The 17,716-nt window shown below is 36.3% G+C and overlaps 1 protein-coding gene across 3 annotated transcripts in view; it reads left to right on the top strand.

Annotated features, from left to right (window-relative positions):
• The window catches only part of LOC131439492 (uncharacterized), a 210,736-nt gene extending 199,800 nt beyond the window's left edge, over nt 1–10,936 (top strand). For all 3 annotated transcript variants that reach the window (XM_058610573.1, XM_058610572.1, XM_058610571.1), the window contains exons 7-9: nt 1,938–2,115; nt 9,582–9,718; nt 10,697–10,936. In XM_058610573.1, the coding sequence (XP_058466556.1) occupies nt 1,938–2,115; nt 9,582–9,718; nt 10,697–10,824 (443 nt within the window). In that variant the 3' untranslated portion in view covers nt 10,825–10,936. The remainder of the gene's footprint in view (nt 1–1,937; nt 2,116–9,581; nt 9,719–10,696) is intronic.
• Nucleotides 10,937–17,716: the final 6,780 nt, after the last annotated feature.

The following is a 17,716-nucleotide window of genomic DNA, read 5'->3' as shown; positions in this document are numbered from 1 at the left end:
GTTTTTGAAGAGCCAAAAATATTTTCTAACTTAATTTTTAGATGACTGAAGGAATAAGTTGAGAAAGTAAAATGAACGGTGTATGGGAAATTGGGAGTCATGTGAACTCTTTAATCTGTTTCCAATTTCTTAAAACCAATATGTTCACTACTTAACGAGTAGTTACTAAAGCTTTAGGTGTTCAGTAGAGGAGAGTAATTAAATGAAGTGCTTCTAGCTCCACGAATTTTTCGAAGACTTCAGCTTGCACGATACAGGGGACAGGGGATAGCTACAATGACAACCACGACAGTTTCATGTGACTCTCACATTTTCAAGTATGCTACATTCATTCCTCAGCTCATCATCAATTCAATTAGATTGTACCAGGAGGCTTAATACTGCTCCTTAGCAGTAGAATAAGTCAATATAGGGGACCCCCAAACCTGAAGCTGCGCATAATGTTAAGCACAATCAATCATACGGCACAAGTTAAATTGCTTCCACTTTACTAAAAATATGTTTTCTTGATCATATAGTTGAAAAGTTAGTATTTTTTGAATGAACAGGTTTGGTGATTGTGTGTTCCTTGTCAACATTTTTATTTTTCCCAACAAAACACGCTCAAATCAGTTTCGCGTTTTTTGAGTGCGTAACGTTCAATAAGGCGTATCTTCAAAAGTTCTTTGCATTTTTCTTCATTCATTTTTGTCTATCCTTCTCATCTCAATAATGCTTCATTATCGAAGCTCTTGCTATTTAGACTGGTGTTTTTGAGACCCTCGCCAAAAATACTACTCATAAACTTGGTTCATCAAGTATGAACTTGATGAACCAAGTTTATGAGTAGTATTTTTGTCCCGGGTTTTTGGTTCAATGCATAGGGCGCTGGTCTTACAAACCAGTTGTCGTATGTTCGAGCCCCGATCTGGAAGGATTCGTAGTGTCAGTAGGATCGTAGCACCAGCCATGCAATGGTTCTGTACACTCTGAATCGGTTGCGAAGTCTGTTTAAACAGATGGTCAAATTCCACTACAGGAATGTAATACCAAGGCTTTTTACGTACCGATTGACACGTAGTTTGTTCCAATTTCGGTTCTACTTGAATGCTTATCATTTATCTTATGCATTCTGTAATCGCAAGAATGCGGACAAATCAAAATGCTGAACTCTAATTCCATAATTAAACTACAAAAATGAGTGATGAAAACTGCCTGAAGCAAAATATGTAATGCTATGTAATAACTACTTGCTTTACAAAATTGTTATGTTAATGCACCGCATCTTTCAAGAAATTGAAGCATTCCCATGAATTTCTAACACTCCTAAGTTTCAAATAACAAATAACCATACTTAATTCATTTCAACACATAGTTCATCACACGAAACATTTCTTTCTCACTGAAAGGGGAACACATTTTCCACTCCTACGTGAATAGACTTCCGGGGAGTCCTTGAGAACGAAAATCATAAAACAAACAACACTTCGGATTTCTATCTCAAAAAGGAAAAAAGGGAAATGAGTTTATAGCAACATGGTGCAACAGATCCTCCCACAATCTTTACCACACCGGGCAAGATTCTTCGCAAAATCAGCCAACGAATGCGACTCAGCATGAAACCACCCAAGAAGGATGAATTTTTATGGTCTCATTTCAATATCTATTTTCTCCGTTTTTATTTTTTCATTCAACCTACATCGTGAAAAAGCCTGCGGCACTTGGGAACCAGAACAGATAACCATCATCTCAGCTTTACCTCCATCTCCACATCCCAACCTTATCTAACCCTACTTATAGACCTCATTGCCCCCACTGCATTGTGGGGTTTCTTTTGTGTGGTCGGGTCCCACCGCTGAATCCTTTCTCCGAATGCCGAAAGGTATTCTCAGCGCCGTACAAGCTGCACTCATATGTTTATATTTATTGTGTGGTTTTTCTCCATTCTCTCATTCCAGCACCGGAGGTTCTGATCGTCGACGAAGAGGGTGAACCCCTGTATGACAAATATTATGAGGTTGGATCAACGATAAAACTGATGTGCCGAATACGTCACATGTCGATGCTGCGATCCGCCGTTTATTGGATTCACAACGAGAACATATTGAATCATGACGTGCAGCGGGGTGGTATCAGGTAAGCAATCGAGTGCTTTCTTTCACGGAATCATCACGGAAATACTTCAATCGTTCTTTGAAAATGGCACCCCTGCACCCACCCACACACAGCGGAACTGGGAAAGCAAACTCAGTTAGGAATGTTTGGATCGAAATACTTTAATCAAAACGATGGAAATGATATTTTTGGATTGATAAACGATATACAGCTTGGAGTAATTGAGAAGGGTGTTTGATGAACAGAGCACGAAATCTTTGAATCACGAGTATGTCGGCGTTATTTTTCCTGTTTCAAGAACTGTCACCTTGTATCTATTCTTCTGCTTTGTCTATTCGGAACTTTTTTTCTATACGAGCAACTGTTGGAAAATTGAGAATATTTAATTTAATTGAATTCCAGTTCATAATTACTAGTCAGTTAGTTCCATGTGTATCGTCTTCTTAGAACGTCGAAAGGAAATGATTTAAATTTTGGCGGAGCGCAATGATACTTGGTAATATGGTACTTGACATTATGTAATAATTGCGAAAAATTTTACATTTATTTTGTAATTATGTGTCAAATCAGTGACTAAAGTCAGATGCACTCTCACAATTTTTCTGTTTTTACCTTTCTCATATAGAAAGATTATGCAATCACTGTGAAAACCGACTTTTGAATCGAGCCCCGGAGGGCCGAGTGTCATATACCATTCGACTCAGTTCGCCGAATTCGCAACATGGCTGTGTGTATGTGCTTATGTGTGTATGTAACATTTTTTTGCACTAACTTTTCTTGGAGATGGCTGAGCCGTTTTTTACAAACTTAGATTTAAATAAAAAAGGTCTTGTGGTTTCATACAAAATTTCTTAATAATATTTGGATCCGACTTCCGGTTCCGAAGTTATGGGGTAAAATGCGCAAAAAAAGAAAATGTGTGTTCTAACTTTTCTCATAGATGGCGGAACCGATTTTCACAAACTTTGGTTCAAATGAAAAGTCCTGTGGTCCCATACGTACTTCCTGAATTTCATCCGGATCGACCCTCCAGATCCAGAAATATAGGGTAAAGTGTGTTATAAAATTTAATACCATCACTGAAATGTCGAAACACCGTACAAAGCTTTCTAAATTGACCTCAAACCAATTTCGGTTATTCTTTTAAGAATCGAAGGAATTTATTTTGAAGAATGCCACAGTATTATATGTGGTATGTGTATGATTGATATGAAAAAGGCATCATTACACCACTAGGTGAATTAAAACAGGTTTTTCTGTAGTAGAACAGCTTTAAACATAGAATAAACTCTATTTTGTGATATTTTAGTAACTCTATAGCCAAGCGTCACAGGTTTTCAATACATCGATGAAAGAATGAGACTTGAAATTTTGCTGATGCTCCCTGCAGACGTTAGTTTGGTTTCGTCTTGTCATAGAGGAAAGAGTGACGTTGGCAATTATACTCTTTCATTTTTTTCGATGAGAAACAAAAATGCTTCGTCTCTCTTCGTTTGTTCTGGTGTCAATTATTTACGAATGAGACAGTAAAACATTGAAAATGAGACTGTTGGAATGGTTTCTTTCATTAAGAATGCGTGACAATTTTAAGCTATGATTACTGCTAAATCAATCGAAACGTAACGATTTTTTCAGAAGCAAGGCTTATAAACCATATGCAATCTGTTCAACAGTTAGAGACAGGCATCTGATGTTTTTACGAAAATCCTTTTCTTTCTTGATGAATATCCCTCGAGAGTTTAGAAAAGCATGACATCAAGCAAGTGCAATTCGATTAGGTTTTATTAGCTGCTTTATCTAGTTATCGATTACCATTGATTCTCATTTTTTTTGTCTAGATTCGTTTAATACATTGAAGTATTTCTAGCTTATTTTGTAATTCTGGAAGATATGCCATTGTTGCTCATAATAAATTACGCCCAACAAAATTGCTGCATGAGCATATTACGGACTTCTTCTCTCACGAAAACACATATTTCGGCAGTAATGTCACGCATTACCGAACAAACCTCACAGCGTTTTGCCTTTCTCATATATAAAAGTTATGCAATCACTGTGAAAACCGATTTTGAACCGAGGCCTGGAGGGCCGAGTGTTATATACCGCTCGACTCAGTTCGTCAAGTACGTAAAATGTCTATATATGTGCCTGTGTGTATGTTTTTTGACTTTCAAGTAAACAGATTTCTTAATTTAAGTGTTTTCTAGAAGTTTACGGTTATCATGTGAGAGTGATTTTCAAATTTAAAACTAGAAACAACCCAATGCAGCTTAATTATGGTATGTGTGTATGTAACATTTTTTGCACTAATTTTTTCAGAGATTTTTATTAACTTAGATTCAAATGAAAAGTCTTGCAACCTCATACAAGGTTCCTGAATTTTATCCGAATCCAACTTCCAGCTCCGGAATTACAAAAAGATATGTGAAAAAAAAATTGGAAAAAAAATGCACTAGCTTTTGTCAAAGACGGTTGTACTGATTATCACAAACTTAGATTCAAATGAAAAGTATAATTGTCACATACAAATTCAAATGAAAAGCCTTGTGGTCCCATTATAAACTCCCAAATTTCATCCAGATTTGACTTCCGATTTTGGAATTATAGGCTAAAGTATGTTAAAAATTAGATAACGGATATAGTTCCAATTTGGCCTCGAAACTACTCCAATCAGAGTTTCTAGTTTTCGAAACTAGTTTTCTCAGAGATGACCTAACCGATCTGAGCACTGATTGACTCTGTAGGTTATACTAGTTTATGGACAATCATTTTTGTATTTTTATCAAAGAAAATTATTTTGAAGAATATCACACATTTATATATGAGAATATGTTTCGATCATAGAAGTTTTAACCTTAAGATTATTTGCCTCTTCGGGCCAGAAAAATAAGCCAATACTGTCAAATTAATGAATTATTGTGAACAATTTTTTCATCTATTTGCCTTTCTCTACAGAAAGGTATAATAAGTAATAGAATTGCTGGAGAAACCGACTTCCGAGCGGAGGCTCGGAGATCCATAGTGTCATATACCATTCGATTAAGCTCGACGAGATCGGAAAATGTCTGTGCATGAGTGTGTATGTGTGTATGCATGTATATGAGCACCTTCCAACCACTTTTTTCAACTCAATTTTCTCAAAGATGGCTAAACTGATTTCAACTAACTTAAGCTCGTTTAAAATCTTAATAAAATAAAAAGGCAAAATATATTTTAATTAGACTGTTTCGATGAGAGGGAAAGGCATTATCACACCACTAGGTGGAAAGGTTTTTTAGAAAGTTTTTAGAGGTTTTAAAAAATCAGATATTTGATGTATTTTTCAATACATATAGCGAGTATTTGTTGGTATTTATGAGAAAGAATAGTTATTGAAGGTAGTCATGAAATTCTCACGTTTTATTAAGATATATATTAAGATATATTTATCCTTAAAGGGAACTATATACCCATTCTTCCCCAAGGAACTTTTCTTTAGAGTATGCGTTTTACCCCTTTTTGCCTTTTTCATATAGAAAGGTGAAACAATCACTGTGAAAACCGACTTTTGAACCAAGGCCCCAGTGTCATATACCAATCGACTCAGTTCGTCGAGTACGCAAAATGTCTGTGTGTGTGTATGTGTGTGTGTGTATGTGCGTATGTGTGTATGTAACGTTTTTTTGCACTAACTTTTCTCGGAGATGGCTTAACCGATTTTCACAAACTTAGATTCAAATGAAAGGCCTTGTGGTCCCATACAAAATTCCTGAATACTTCCGGTTCCGGAATTATGGGGTAAAATGTGCAAAAAATTTTGAAAATAAGTGCTCTAACTTTTCTCAGAGATGGCTGAACCGATTTTCACAAACTTAGATTCAAATAAAAGGTCTTTAGGTCCCATGAAAAATTCCTGAATATTACTTGGATCCGACTTCCGGTTCGAGAGTTATGGGGTAAAATGTGCAAAAAAAGAAAATATGTGTTCTTACTTTTCTCATAGACGGCGCGACCGATTTTCACAAACTTAGGTTCAAATGAAAGGTCCTGTGGTCCCATACGTAATTCCTGAATTTCATGCGGATCCGACTTCCGGATCCGGAAATATAGGGTAAAGTATGTTACAAATTTTAAACCATCACTTAAAATGGAGAAAAACCTTAAAAAAATTCTAAATCGACCTCAAATCTTTTCCAATTGATAGTTTATATCAGCAGACGGTCAAACAAACCGATTTCGGTTATTTTTTTAAGAATCGAAGAAAAATATTTTGAAAAATACCACAGTATTATATATGATAGTATGATTGATATGAGAAAGGTATAATTACACCACTAGGTGGATTAAAACAGGTTTTTTCTAATATTTTCGGGAATATCAATCATGAGGAAGCGTTCTTTTAAAATAATAAACGTTACCACGTTACGTCCCTTATTGATTGTTCTGCAGCGCAAAACATTTGAGCGGGTCATTTCGCCGTATATTATTTTGCCGAATGGCTTTTCGCCAAAAGTCACTTCCTAGTGGACCAATTCGTCGAAAGGGTCATTTCGCCGAAAGGATGAACTCGCCGAAAAGGACATTTCGACTAAGGGGAAACTTCTATTACATCACAATAATTAAAAAAACTACAAATTTTGGTAATTCATCAAACATATTTATTTGTTTTTATTCCTCTTAGTAACATGCACTATCCTGCGTCACATGAACTATACGCATCCACACAACCGACACACAGATTTTTTTTTCATTCGTGAATAAAAATTATGAAAATAATTATTGACAATAAAATACGGAGAAAAAATCGGCCAACCAGCCCTAGAGTCGGGGTAAGTTGACCGAGTTTGGACAAATATGTGAAACACATCAAATGTATCAATAACATTTTTCCTTATTTGAAAAAAGTTAGTATGCATCATTTTTTGGTAAACAGGTACGTGAAAAACCTCCCCTTCTTGGTTTTTGGTATTTTTCAAAAAATGTTTTTTTCACTCCTCCAATGCTTCTTTTATTGGAGAATTGATAAAATTTTGGATCCATTCGCGATTTACAGTCTTGGCGCTTCTCCGAGTCAATTCTCATACTCATCTTGAAGAGAAGTCTGACATTTTCAGGATGGCCTAAATCTGCAGGTTCTATACTGATGGACGAGTTTTGTTCGGGGTTGGCTCAATCTGCGACAAATCCTGTCCTGATTCATAGAACATTTTAATTATCTTTTCTATCGACAATTTCCAGCTTTTAATGATTTTTTTCTCTTATTTCTATTTGTCAATAATGTTAATTTATTTCCATTACTTATTTCTCATGGATATATTTCATTATAATCATCAGCATAAGCATAATATCTAATTCCGTCCAAAAAAGGATAATATTTCACGAATATCCAAATGCATTTTGCTCTGAGCTAAAATTAAAACTCGGCCAACGAAACCGGCACAAAACTCGGCCAACCTGCCCCAATGAATGTTTTCGAGAACAATCACGATTAACAAAAATAAAAGTAAGGTTATACTGGAAACCGATATGCCATTTTGTAATGTTTTGAATACCTTTTCCAATGGTACCACGTTTTTGGAAATCGAATATAAATTTATCCGCATTATACGTATTACCTTACAAAATAGGAATTTACTCGCCAGTGCCGAAAAAAAAACGTATTCCTACACAAACGACAACATAAAAACACCTGAAATTACGTCGGTAGGTAGGTGACGTAATGCTCCACAAAAATCATTATGGATGTCACCACTGCGCATAATAGCCTTTTCAGAAAAGCCACTCAGCCAACCTGCTCCTTCGGCCAACTAGCCCCGGTCTCCCCTATGAGATATTTCAGAAGTATGATCATAGGCCAACATTATTTCATTATTTAATTATGTGAATTCTTACTCAACTTACTATTAATTCCTTCAATATCTCACATAATTTCTGTACAAGAAATTACGTTAACCGAAAAAGCAACAGGGTTGTGTACAAGACACGACCAATCTGATTGACATTAAAAATACAGTAAATTTTCAATGCATACATGAATTCCAATTAGTTTATGTTAGAGGTCATGATTCTTTTTCAAAGAGGAACTATATTTAGAAGATATTTACATTCTGATGGAGTCCAAACGTTCGCCTTATGTGAAATTACAACAACTGGAAGTCCGTTATTCTATGATTAGCTAACTGTTGTTATCAACATTTAAACAAAATCATTCATATTCGATTGGTAGTTAATTTACATAAATTAACCCACAATCCATGCATGACACAAAATCAATTATTACCACACATGAAATTCAGAATAATGTGCATTCCAGATGCTTCGTTCGTTGATACTTGTGGATTGAGAAATTACTAGAAAAATCAGTTCCTGAACAAGACAATATTTCATTACGAGTTAAACAATATTTTTCGGCATTTCTATTGTTTGAATCGATTTTCATAAACATAGATTAAAATGCTAAAAAAATTTCATAGCTTTTTATTCAAGAGATGTTCCTGCAAACAGTGATTAGTTCACCGTCGAAACTACTGAATTGTTTTTTTGCTAACACATTAAATTTTAAACAATCATTACTGTTTTGTCAATTGCAAGTTAGTGTCATATCCTATATTTAGTGAAGTAAACATGAATATGTCAAAAGACATTGCAATAAATCTCTCATCAATTTTTAGGTAAATCAGTTTTGTGCACTCAATTTTCTTAGAGCTGAACCGATTTTCACAAACTTAGATTGAAATGGAAGTTGATCAGAAATTCCTGAACTTTAATTAAATTCGACTTTTGGTTAAGGAACTAAGGAGTAATATGGGTAAAAAAAAGAAAATGTCCTAATTTATATTAGACAACATAGAAAAACTTTTCCTTTTTGAGTTCCTACTATTTTGAAGATTCAATGCTCGACAAAGAATAATCTTGATACTACATTACACTAGAGCCGTTTATACAGGGGGGCTCGTGCCCCCGGGCCCAAGGTCTTAGGGGCCCTTGACGGGACCAAAGCCCTTGACAGGACAACTGGCTTGTTCCAACTTATACATTCATGGAACTCAAAGTGTCCATTCAAAATTATCTAGTTTATAATTCTAGAACACAACGATTCTCAACATTTTTTTTTTATTTTTTCAAATTACAAGCAATCGAAAGCGGATATGCTGAGCACCATCAGAGCAACCAAAAATCTGCAACTAAAAACGTAGTGAAAATTGCTTTTAACACCATTTCGGTTTAGTTTTTCTTCTCAGGCGAAAATCATTCACTATTTACTAGTCAATTTCTAACTTCGGAAACATGCCATTGGCCTTATGCCAAAACTTATATAGCACAATCCAAATCAAAACCCGTCTCGCAAAACATACAACGACGAGCTAAAAAACGTCGATATTTTTTCCGAGCGAAATTCAAGCTCACTTACCACTAGACCTTCGTCGAACAAACAGTGTTCACAGTCCCAATCTGATACTGTATCTGTTTATTGTATTTCCTTTTATTGCAACGCCAATGACTGCCAGCGTCAAGACGAATCTCACCAACGTCGGTGCCAACTCAACGCTGTTCGTGGCCAAAGTGAACAAACAGGACTCTGGAAGCTATACGTGCTCGATTGGACCAAATCAGTACTACAGCGTCTCCGTACATGTTCTTAACGGTAGGTATTTCAGTTTCGAAACAAATTTATGTTTAATTGACTATTTTAATATCTGCACTAATCAATTGAAACCATCATAAAGCAGATAGATACATGAACGTGTTTAAATTACCATCCAAAAAACATTTAAATATCTTCATTACGACTCAAAGGAAAATAATCGTTTTCGGAAAGTCACCCTCACCCCACTTGTCTGACAAATTCAAATAACAATTCAACCTAATGGCTATCCGTTTGCTACTGACTGTGGAATTATTCTAAATACCAAATAACGACTTATTCGGCAGATCACTGCGAAAACAACCGATGAAGTAGCGGCAATAACCACTGCGCGACTCATCTTCAATCGTAAAAAGAGCAACTAACGTAACTCACCCAAATACACGCCTCTGTTGATTACTGTAACAAATCCTGCGAAAGTATTTCGAGGACTGAGCAGCATGGATTACCGAATTCTCCAAAGTAACTTCGGTATTTTCGCCAATAGTTCTGTTCTCGATGCAGAAGCGAGAATCAGTAGTTGAAACTTTCCTATTGAAAAAGTTTTCTATCTTGCACTACTTGCTGACTGGCTTTTGTATTAATCCGGTTGTTGTTTCTATAAGAGAAAAAAAACTTCGAGCCAACCGAACAACAGAGTGTCGTATCACTTTCTTGAAGAAGTGTTGTTTTCTTTCTTTTTATTTTGTCCATCTTCTATTGTAACTGGTCCATTAGATCCGGCCAACTAAAATAGAATGATAAATCTCAGGCTAGTCTCAATTTAAAGCGATGTTCTCCGATGTCGAGAATACAAGAGAGCTTCCGGAATGTAATCCAATATAAGTGTATAAATAAAACTTTCAAAATCGTGATGGAAGGAGTTAGTGAACATATTTCCGTTGCATTTTTAAAGTTCATCATAGATTGTAATTCCCTTCTAATAACTTTATTACATTGTCAATAAATACACTGTTCATTTAATCCCACGTTTTGCAGGTACCGCAAATCCATACGGAATTTATCAGCGATCGTGTGCCTTCTCAGCTCTACTGGACACAGTCGACTCAAGGTTCATTCTCAAGCAGCTGGTATTTCTGCTAATAAGACACCTGGCCGGCAGATAGCACTACCCACCGGAGACCGTTTGCGGAGTCGCTATCATGTTTCTACTTCTAGACTGAACCTGATGGAGACGCAGCGTTGTTTACGATGTAAGCCAGTTTGTACAGACCGAAATAGACAGGTAAAACCCCGATCTTTACTAGTTAAGACTCAAAGTAAATACGGACCCGAATCGCGTGTATATTAAATTATAGATAAGATAAACCAATATGAATAGGGATAGATGAGGAAATATAATACGTTGATTTGATCCCAGTCATTGAGCAGCAGTTCAACGAGACGGAAATGTTCCACATAGATATATTTCAATGTTTATTCCAATGACCGCCGGCAACATGATGGGTGTGAACATTTTAGGCCGGCAACATGATGGGTGTGAGCATTTTAGAGTTATTTAAAATTTTGGACAGAGATTAGATTTTAGTTTTTGTTACAGCTGTTCAAATTATTCCACTGTTTCTAGGTTAGTTATTTTATACAAAAGTTCAAACCAATGCGGAAACGATGTGTTGAATACGATATTTTTGTAAAAAGAAATAGACAATTTGGATGAGATGTATTTTTCTGTTTTGACCAAAAACGAACAAAACTCGAATTAAATCATGTAGAATATGACATGCGCAAAAAAAAAAACAAACAAACCAGAAAAAAAACTATCGTATGGAAAAAAATATAGTAATGAGTAAAGATATATTGTATCTCCTTAAGTATTCTCTAGAAATGGTGACTATTTCAAATAAACCAATAAACCAGTTGAAAGAAAGTATGAAGAACTTCCTGTAAAATAAAAATGATTCGAAATACAAAGTATTTTGAAGAAATAAAGACCATCTTTCCAACTAGTACTCAAGAAAATTCCGAATGCTTGTATCACATTTCCTGCTATTGTTCTGTTGTTTCAGTTTCGTTTCTAATGAACCAAGAATCCTATCATACCAACTTAAACACAGCAAATGACAATGGAACATATCTATTGATGTAAATTGTTCGGAATACTTTTCCCATATAATGCCTACATAGCTTGAAATTATTGCTCAATTAATTCATTCCACTGGGTGGGGTGAGTAGTAACTTCTTTCGGAATGAATGAATAATGTTCTAATTTATACAATGTAGTCCCCGTTTAAGTTGATATTAGGGTTTTCATGGATCTTTGGTCTCTTTGATCCCGTTCGAAATAATAAACTTCCCGGAAGGTCTGCAAATACTCCTCCGTGGAGTCGATGATCTTCTCACGTGGGTTGAATTTTTGATTGATGAACCATCTTTGAGGATTGGGTATTGATAATAGTCCGATAGAAACACTTCGTGTGACGCCATTTCGGTGAGATTTCAGTTTCCAATCGTTTCGTTGAGGCGCAGTTACAATCAAAATTGGATAGACAAGTTCGTACTAAGATGAAATTTGGTTGGGAACATTATTTCAGAAGATAATTACTGATTTATGTAGAGAAGGCAAAATAGGCGATTACAGGTTTGTATGCAAGAGACCGCCGCTTCCGACGGTCATTGAGCGACTCTGACTCGAGCAGTTATTTTGTTGTTGTCGGAAATAACCCGTTATGCCGTTTTTCATTGAAAAATATTGGTGGCGTGGATTGCTCTGGGGTGGCATTATGTATCTCGATTCGACTAAAATTTTATCGAATCGACCACGTTTCGTATTATGATTCTCGATTCGAAGTCGATCATCGAGCTTCGTTCGACTTCACTCGAAGAAGTATTAGAATATCGAGAAGTTTTGGCATTATGGAACCAATACAATCGAGCTCGTAAACGACTGAACTCGATAAGAAATGGTCGAAAGCCTTTTTTCTATCGAGTATGAGTTTTCGAATACGTTTCTTTTTTATTTAAAGGTAGTTATCGATAACATCTTAGGTTTTCTTAAACATATTAGTATTGATAATCTTTCTTCTAATGCATTGTTTTGTATATCATTTTATATTTTGTGTGTTTGGCATATTATGTACAAGTCGAACTGTTTAAAAAGCATATTAAATGAAAGCTGCGTGGTATTTATTTAAAATAACAAAAGTAAGTCGAAACTAAAATATGCCCAGTGACTGTAGTTTGTAATCAAATTTCTGGATCCTGTAGACGGAAAACGTCGCTCAAACGGATTGTGGGAAAAAGCTTGTTCGCTTGATAACAATGAGCAAATAATGGTTTTACCCATATATCTAACTCAAGTAAATTGAAAAATTTGTCCAAACACCTTGAAAGTATTTAGAATATGTCAAAAGCATCACAATCTCGTGCTATTAGCGTGTATTTGACTCTTCAATAGTACTCAAATAGATTATGAATACTACAAAGAATGGATCTCCTGGTATATTAAGGCTAAAGCAATATCTCCTAATAAATATGAGAAAATACTACAATGAAAGCTGCAGAACCTAAAAGCCTTTGATTAAAACTACACATATGGATGACGTAAATTGTAATAGACTTGCAACAATACATGAAAAACACAGAATTTTGTTTTTTATAATTTCAAAAGTTCATCGATAAATTGTGTACAAGAACACGCTTGAAAAAATTCTTTACGTTTTCAAATGGAGTGGAAAGGAATCTGCTTCTTGATTTAAATTTCAGAAATGTGTTCATGTTAATTTCGTGGCAACTTAAAACCGCAGTATTTCAAACATTTTTCTTATTTTCAGTACATGAACCCAATAAATGTAATCGAAATTATTGCAATGTATATGGGTTTGTTTACCTAAGTTTGTTATGACAGTTCGAGCAGTGTCAGTCGAAATCTAGTACCACATTGTTAGGATCTCGATCACGAGCTCGAAAGCGAAACGAATTGCCATAATTCAGTCGAATCGACTTCAAAAATAATCGTTTCGAGCAACTCGATTCGAGATGCATAATGTCAGCCCTGGTTTTGCACTTTCGAGCAGTAATGGCAATGAGATACCGTCAGAATGTTGCATTTATGCTCGAAAGCAAAACCAAAGCAATCCACGCCACCAGTGTTTTTCAATGAAAAACGGCATTAGACAGATCGATATTTGTTTTCTGACACTGAAAAAAATAACTCAAAAAAATCAAATTTCAGATCTTTAGTGGAAATTACTCCTGTGTATTTTTTCTTAAATTTTCAGTCATAGAAAATACCTCAATAAAAAGTTTGAATACATTGTCAAACGAAGTAAGTTTTTTCACGAAGATTTTCGTACGTTCTCGTATTGTCTAAGGCCTAAGTCACTCGTAATAAAAATAAACTGCATACTCAATGACTGGATAAACTATTTGCCTATAAACAGCTAGTTTGTTTTGAGGTGATAATTTAGATTTTCTGTTAATCAATGGGTAGAGAGATCTCAATAAAATGTTGCATTTTAACACTATTTTGTCCACATGTGACCTAAAGAGAAACTTGCTATGTCAATCCTAGATAAACTGCCTCATTCAACCAATCGATTTCAGAGCCATTTATTTTAATTTTGTTATTCTCAGGTGAAAAAAGTCTGGGAGATTTAGAGTGGGGAAATATGACAGCTTTAGTTTTTGTACCGTTGATGCATATTTTCCAACTGCTGAAATAATCAACCAGTACATCCATTCCTCTCTGCATTCTGTTTACTAATGAACGAGGTACGCGATCTTTGTAGATGAGGGAGGTATCTTCGGCAAACAGTGAGAGTACGCCATCACTCGGAAGTGCCGGAATATCTTACGTGAAAATGTTGAATAATATTGGGCCAAGGATACTACCTTGAGGAGCACCAGCGGGAACATGAAATTTATCTGATTATAAGTTGTTAACAAAGACTTCGAAACTTCTGTTTGACAGATAGTTTTTTACTATTTTGACTAGACAGGTTGGGAAGTTGAGATGATGCATTTTATGAATTAGGTCATCGTGCCAGACATTGTCAAATGCTTTTTCAACGTCTAACAAAATCATGCCAGATGTTTTCGAAACAGCTTTATTTCCTGAGAGAGTGTTATTGACTCTGACCAACTGGTAAATAGCAGAACGACCTCTTCTAAACCCAAATTGTTCTTCAGGAAAAGTGTTATTGCTGTCTGCAAACTTCAACAAACGGGACAGGATTGCTTTTTCGAACATTTTGGACAGTGAAGATAAGAGACTGATCGGACGATAGCTGTTCGGACAAGTGAGATCCTTTCCAGGCTTTTTTGTAGGCATCACTCTGGCCACTTTACAACTAGAGGGAAAGTAGCTAAGAACAAAACATTGGTTGAAAATAGATGCAAGATTTTAGAAAAATCTAACGCTAAGGTGTTTGAGCGCTATGTTGAAAATAGAGTCAACACCCGGAGCTTTCATATTTTTTTACCTTTTGATGGATTCTTTCAATTCTTCTTATGTGATTCTGTGATTAGCAGCAAATATAGAAGGCATTCTATCAACAGTTTCGAAAGTGGCTGAAACAGTAGTTCCATGAGGATTGATCATGTCTTGATCAACACGGTGGGAACTAACAATGTGCTGACCTAAAGCAGTAGCTTTTTCAACCGGTGTTATGAGCAAACAGTCATCCAGACGAAGAGGTGGTATCGGTTTCGGCTTGTTTTTAACAAGTTTAGACAATTTCCAAAAAGATTTAGAATAATTATCTACCTTACTGATATGGTCTGAGAGTTCCCTGTTTTTGATATTGTTCATTCTTTGTCTAATGATATTAGTGAGATTATTAGCTGAAGTTTTATTTTCCCTGAGTTCTGTTTTCTGGTACTGCCTTCGATAAATATTTCTTAACCTAATTATTGTTTTAGTGGTAGAAGCAATGGTGATAGATTTACGGAATATTGGCATTTCTCTTATGTTTAGTTCATGAGCTCTGGCGATGGCACGTTCAACTTCATTTAGTTGTCTGTCGATGTCCTCTGCTGATTCTGGATGGCGATCATAGTAATGTTGTTGTCCACACTGCTGCTGAATGCTGACTAGTCGATATGATAATGATCACGCCGAGTACGTTGCTGGGTTTCAACACCGGACCCAACTTCCACCATAACGGGATAGTGGTCAAAACTGAGGTCTTCAATGATGACAAGATGAGAGATGTTCTCACCAAGATTGGTGATAAACAGGTCGATGATGGAGCAGATCCCTGATCTGGCAACACACGTTGAACTATCCGGATCTGGAATTTCCCCAGGCTTGATGTCTGGCATTGATATCACCGGCGATGATGAATTTATTTCGTCCTCTTGTCAGCTTCTGCAGATCATTTCTTAGTTGTGATTGATTTCCTTGGTTCGGTGAGCACTGTCTAGGGCAGTATGCTGCGATGAATTTTATCTTGCAACCACGGAGCACAGAGCTCATGTCGACGAGAATTTTCATCATCAGGGCCATCATCAGTAGTTTTGAAACCAGGAGGTGGAAGGATTGGATCCGGTAGATTATTCAGCCTGGGGAAATTCACTGGGTCCAATGGCAGTACAGGTGATACAGGTGGGACCTTCTTCTTCGTCGGTTGTCGCTGAGGTGCAGCTTGTTTCCTTATTTTCAGGAACTCAGCACATTTTGGACATCTACGCTCAGTTGCTTCGTGGGACCCAGCGTTGTTCGCACATCGATGGATAGATTCCTCTTCAATTGCACACTCGTTGGTAGCATGATTCGATCCGCAGCGATTGCAACGGCTAATCATGTGGCAATTTCGAGCACCATGCCCGAAGTGTAGACATTTCATGCAGTGAGTTACATCTCTGCGTTTGTTGCGGTAGGGTAGGGTGCCAGAGCCGGTTTTTTAAGATATGATACGGTGTGACTCTTCGCTGACTAACAAAAGTCCTCTCAGCACAACTTTGTATGGTTTTTCACTCCGCTTGTCATGAGTGAAAAGTTCAGCTTTCGTTTCCTGGAGATGCTTCGTTACCAGATCATACTCGTCCTGTGAGTTGCAATATGGCTTGGTCCTAAAGCTGCATAACTTGAATGTTGCTGCGACATTCAATGAATTGGCAACCACCAACGGTGGAAGCTTGATGTTTCTGGTCACTGTTATCCAAGTGACACTATCCATATTATCCGGATCGGCATCCGGATTGATATCAATATCCAGCGAAGCGTAGGTGTTCATTGTAGCCACTGATACATGACTGACAGATGATCCTCTGGAGCTTGTAATTTTCTTCCGCTTCACGGACCGTCCCGAACTGTGTCTATCACAATCGGTCGCCTTGAGCGACATCTTCTCCAATTCACTCGTATGTATCAAAGTTTTAACTGTGCACACGTTGAAAACAAAACACAGAATCAGAGAGCGCGACCTGCGCGTTTGAGACTTTATATCACGCAGAATATCTGTTTTAGCTGCTGCTGGTGGAAAGTCCTCAATACGACTTCCAATCCCGTCTAACGAACAAAAAGAAATGAAAGATTTCGACCATGGTTTACCTTATATATTTGTCCAATCGTGATGAGTTTTCTTTTTTGTATCCAAAAATTTGAGAAAACTTGAAAATCTAATCCTAAATTTCTGATCATATTTCTAATAGCATGAAGAAATAATTATGTTTATATGTTAAGTACAACAAGAGATATTCGCGATTAACTTCTACCGGTTCTTCCATAGGGCGAATTTTGAAGAAACTTATTCACGTCGAAATTCTAAAGATTGTTTAAATGCAATCAAAACGATATGAAATTCAACAGTTATTTTTTTACGGTTTCGAGTGGAAAAAATCCCCAAAAATTTTACCTTAAAACCGGCTCACAAACTGACCCCTAAAGTACTATAAATACAAATGAAATACAATTTAAGTCGACCAAAGTTTATGTTCTCGGTTCGTGTGCTCGATGTTTTTCAAATATCCACACCAAAAACGAATAGATTTGTGTTTCAAATAAGAAACGAACAGAGATGGCGCTCGCTTATAATGATTATTACAACAACAGACAAA

Source organism: Malaya genurostris, chromosome 3 (assembly GCF_030247185.1).
Source record: "Malaya genurostris strain Urasoe2022 chromosome 3, Malgen_1.1, whole genome shotgun sequence".
Taxonomy (NCBI): Eukaryota; Metazoa; Arthropoda; class Insecta; order Diptera; family Culicidae; genus Malaya; species Malaya genurostris.
The sequence above is the reverse complement of the archived record's forward strand: the minus strand, read 5'-3'. Positions and strand labels throughout refer to the sequence as shown.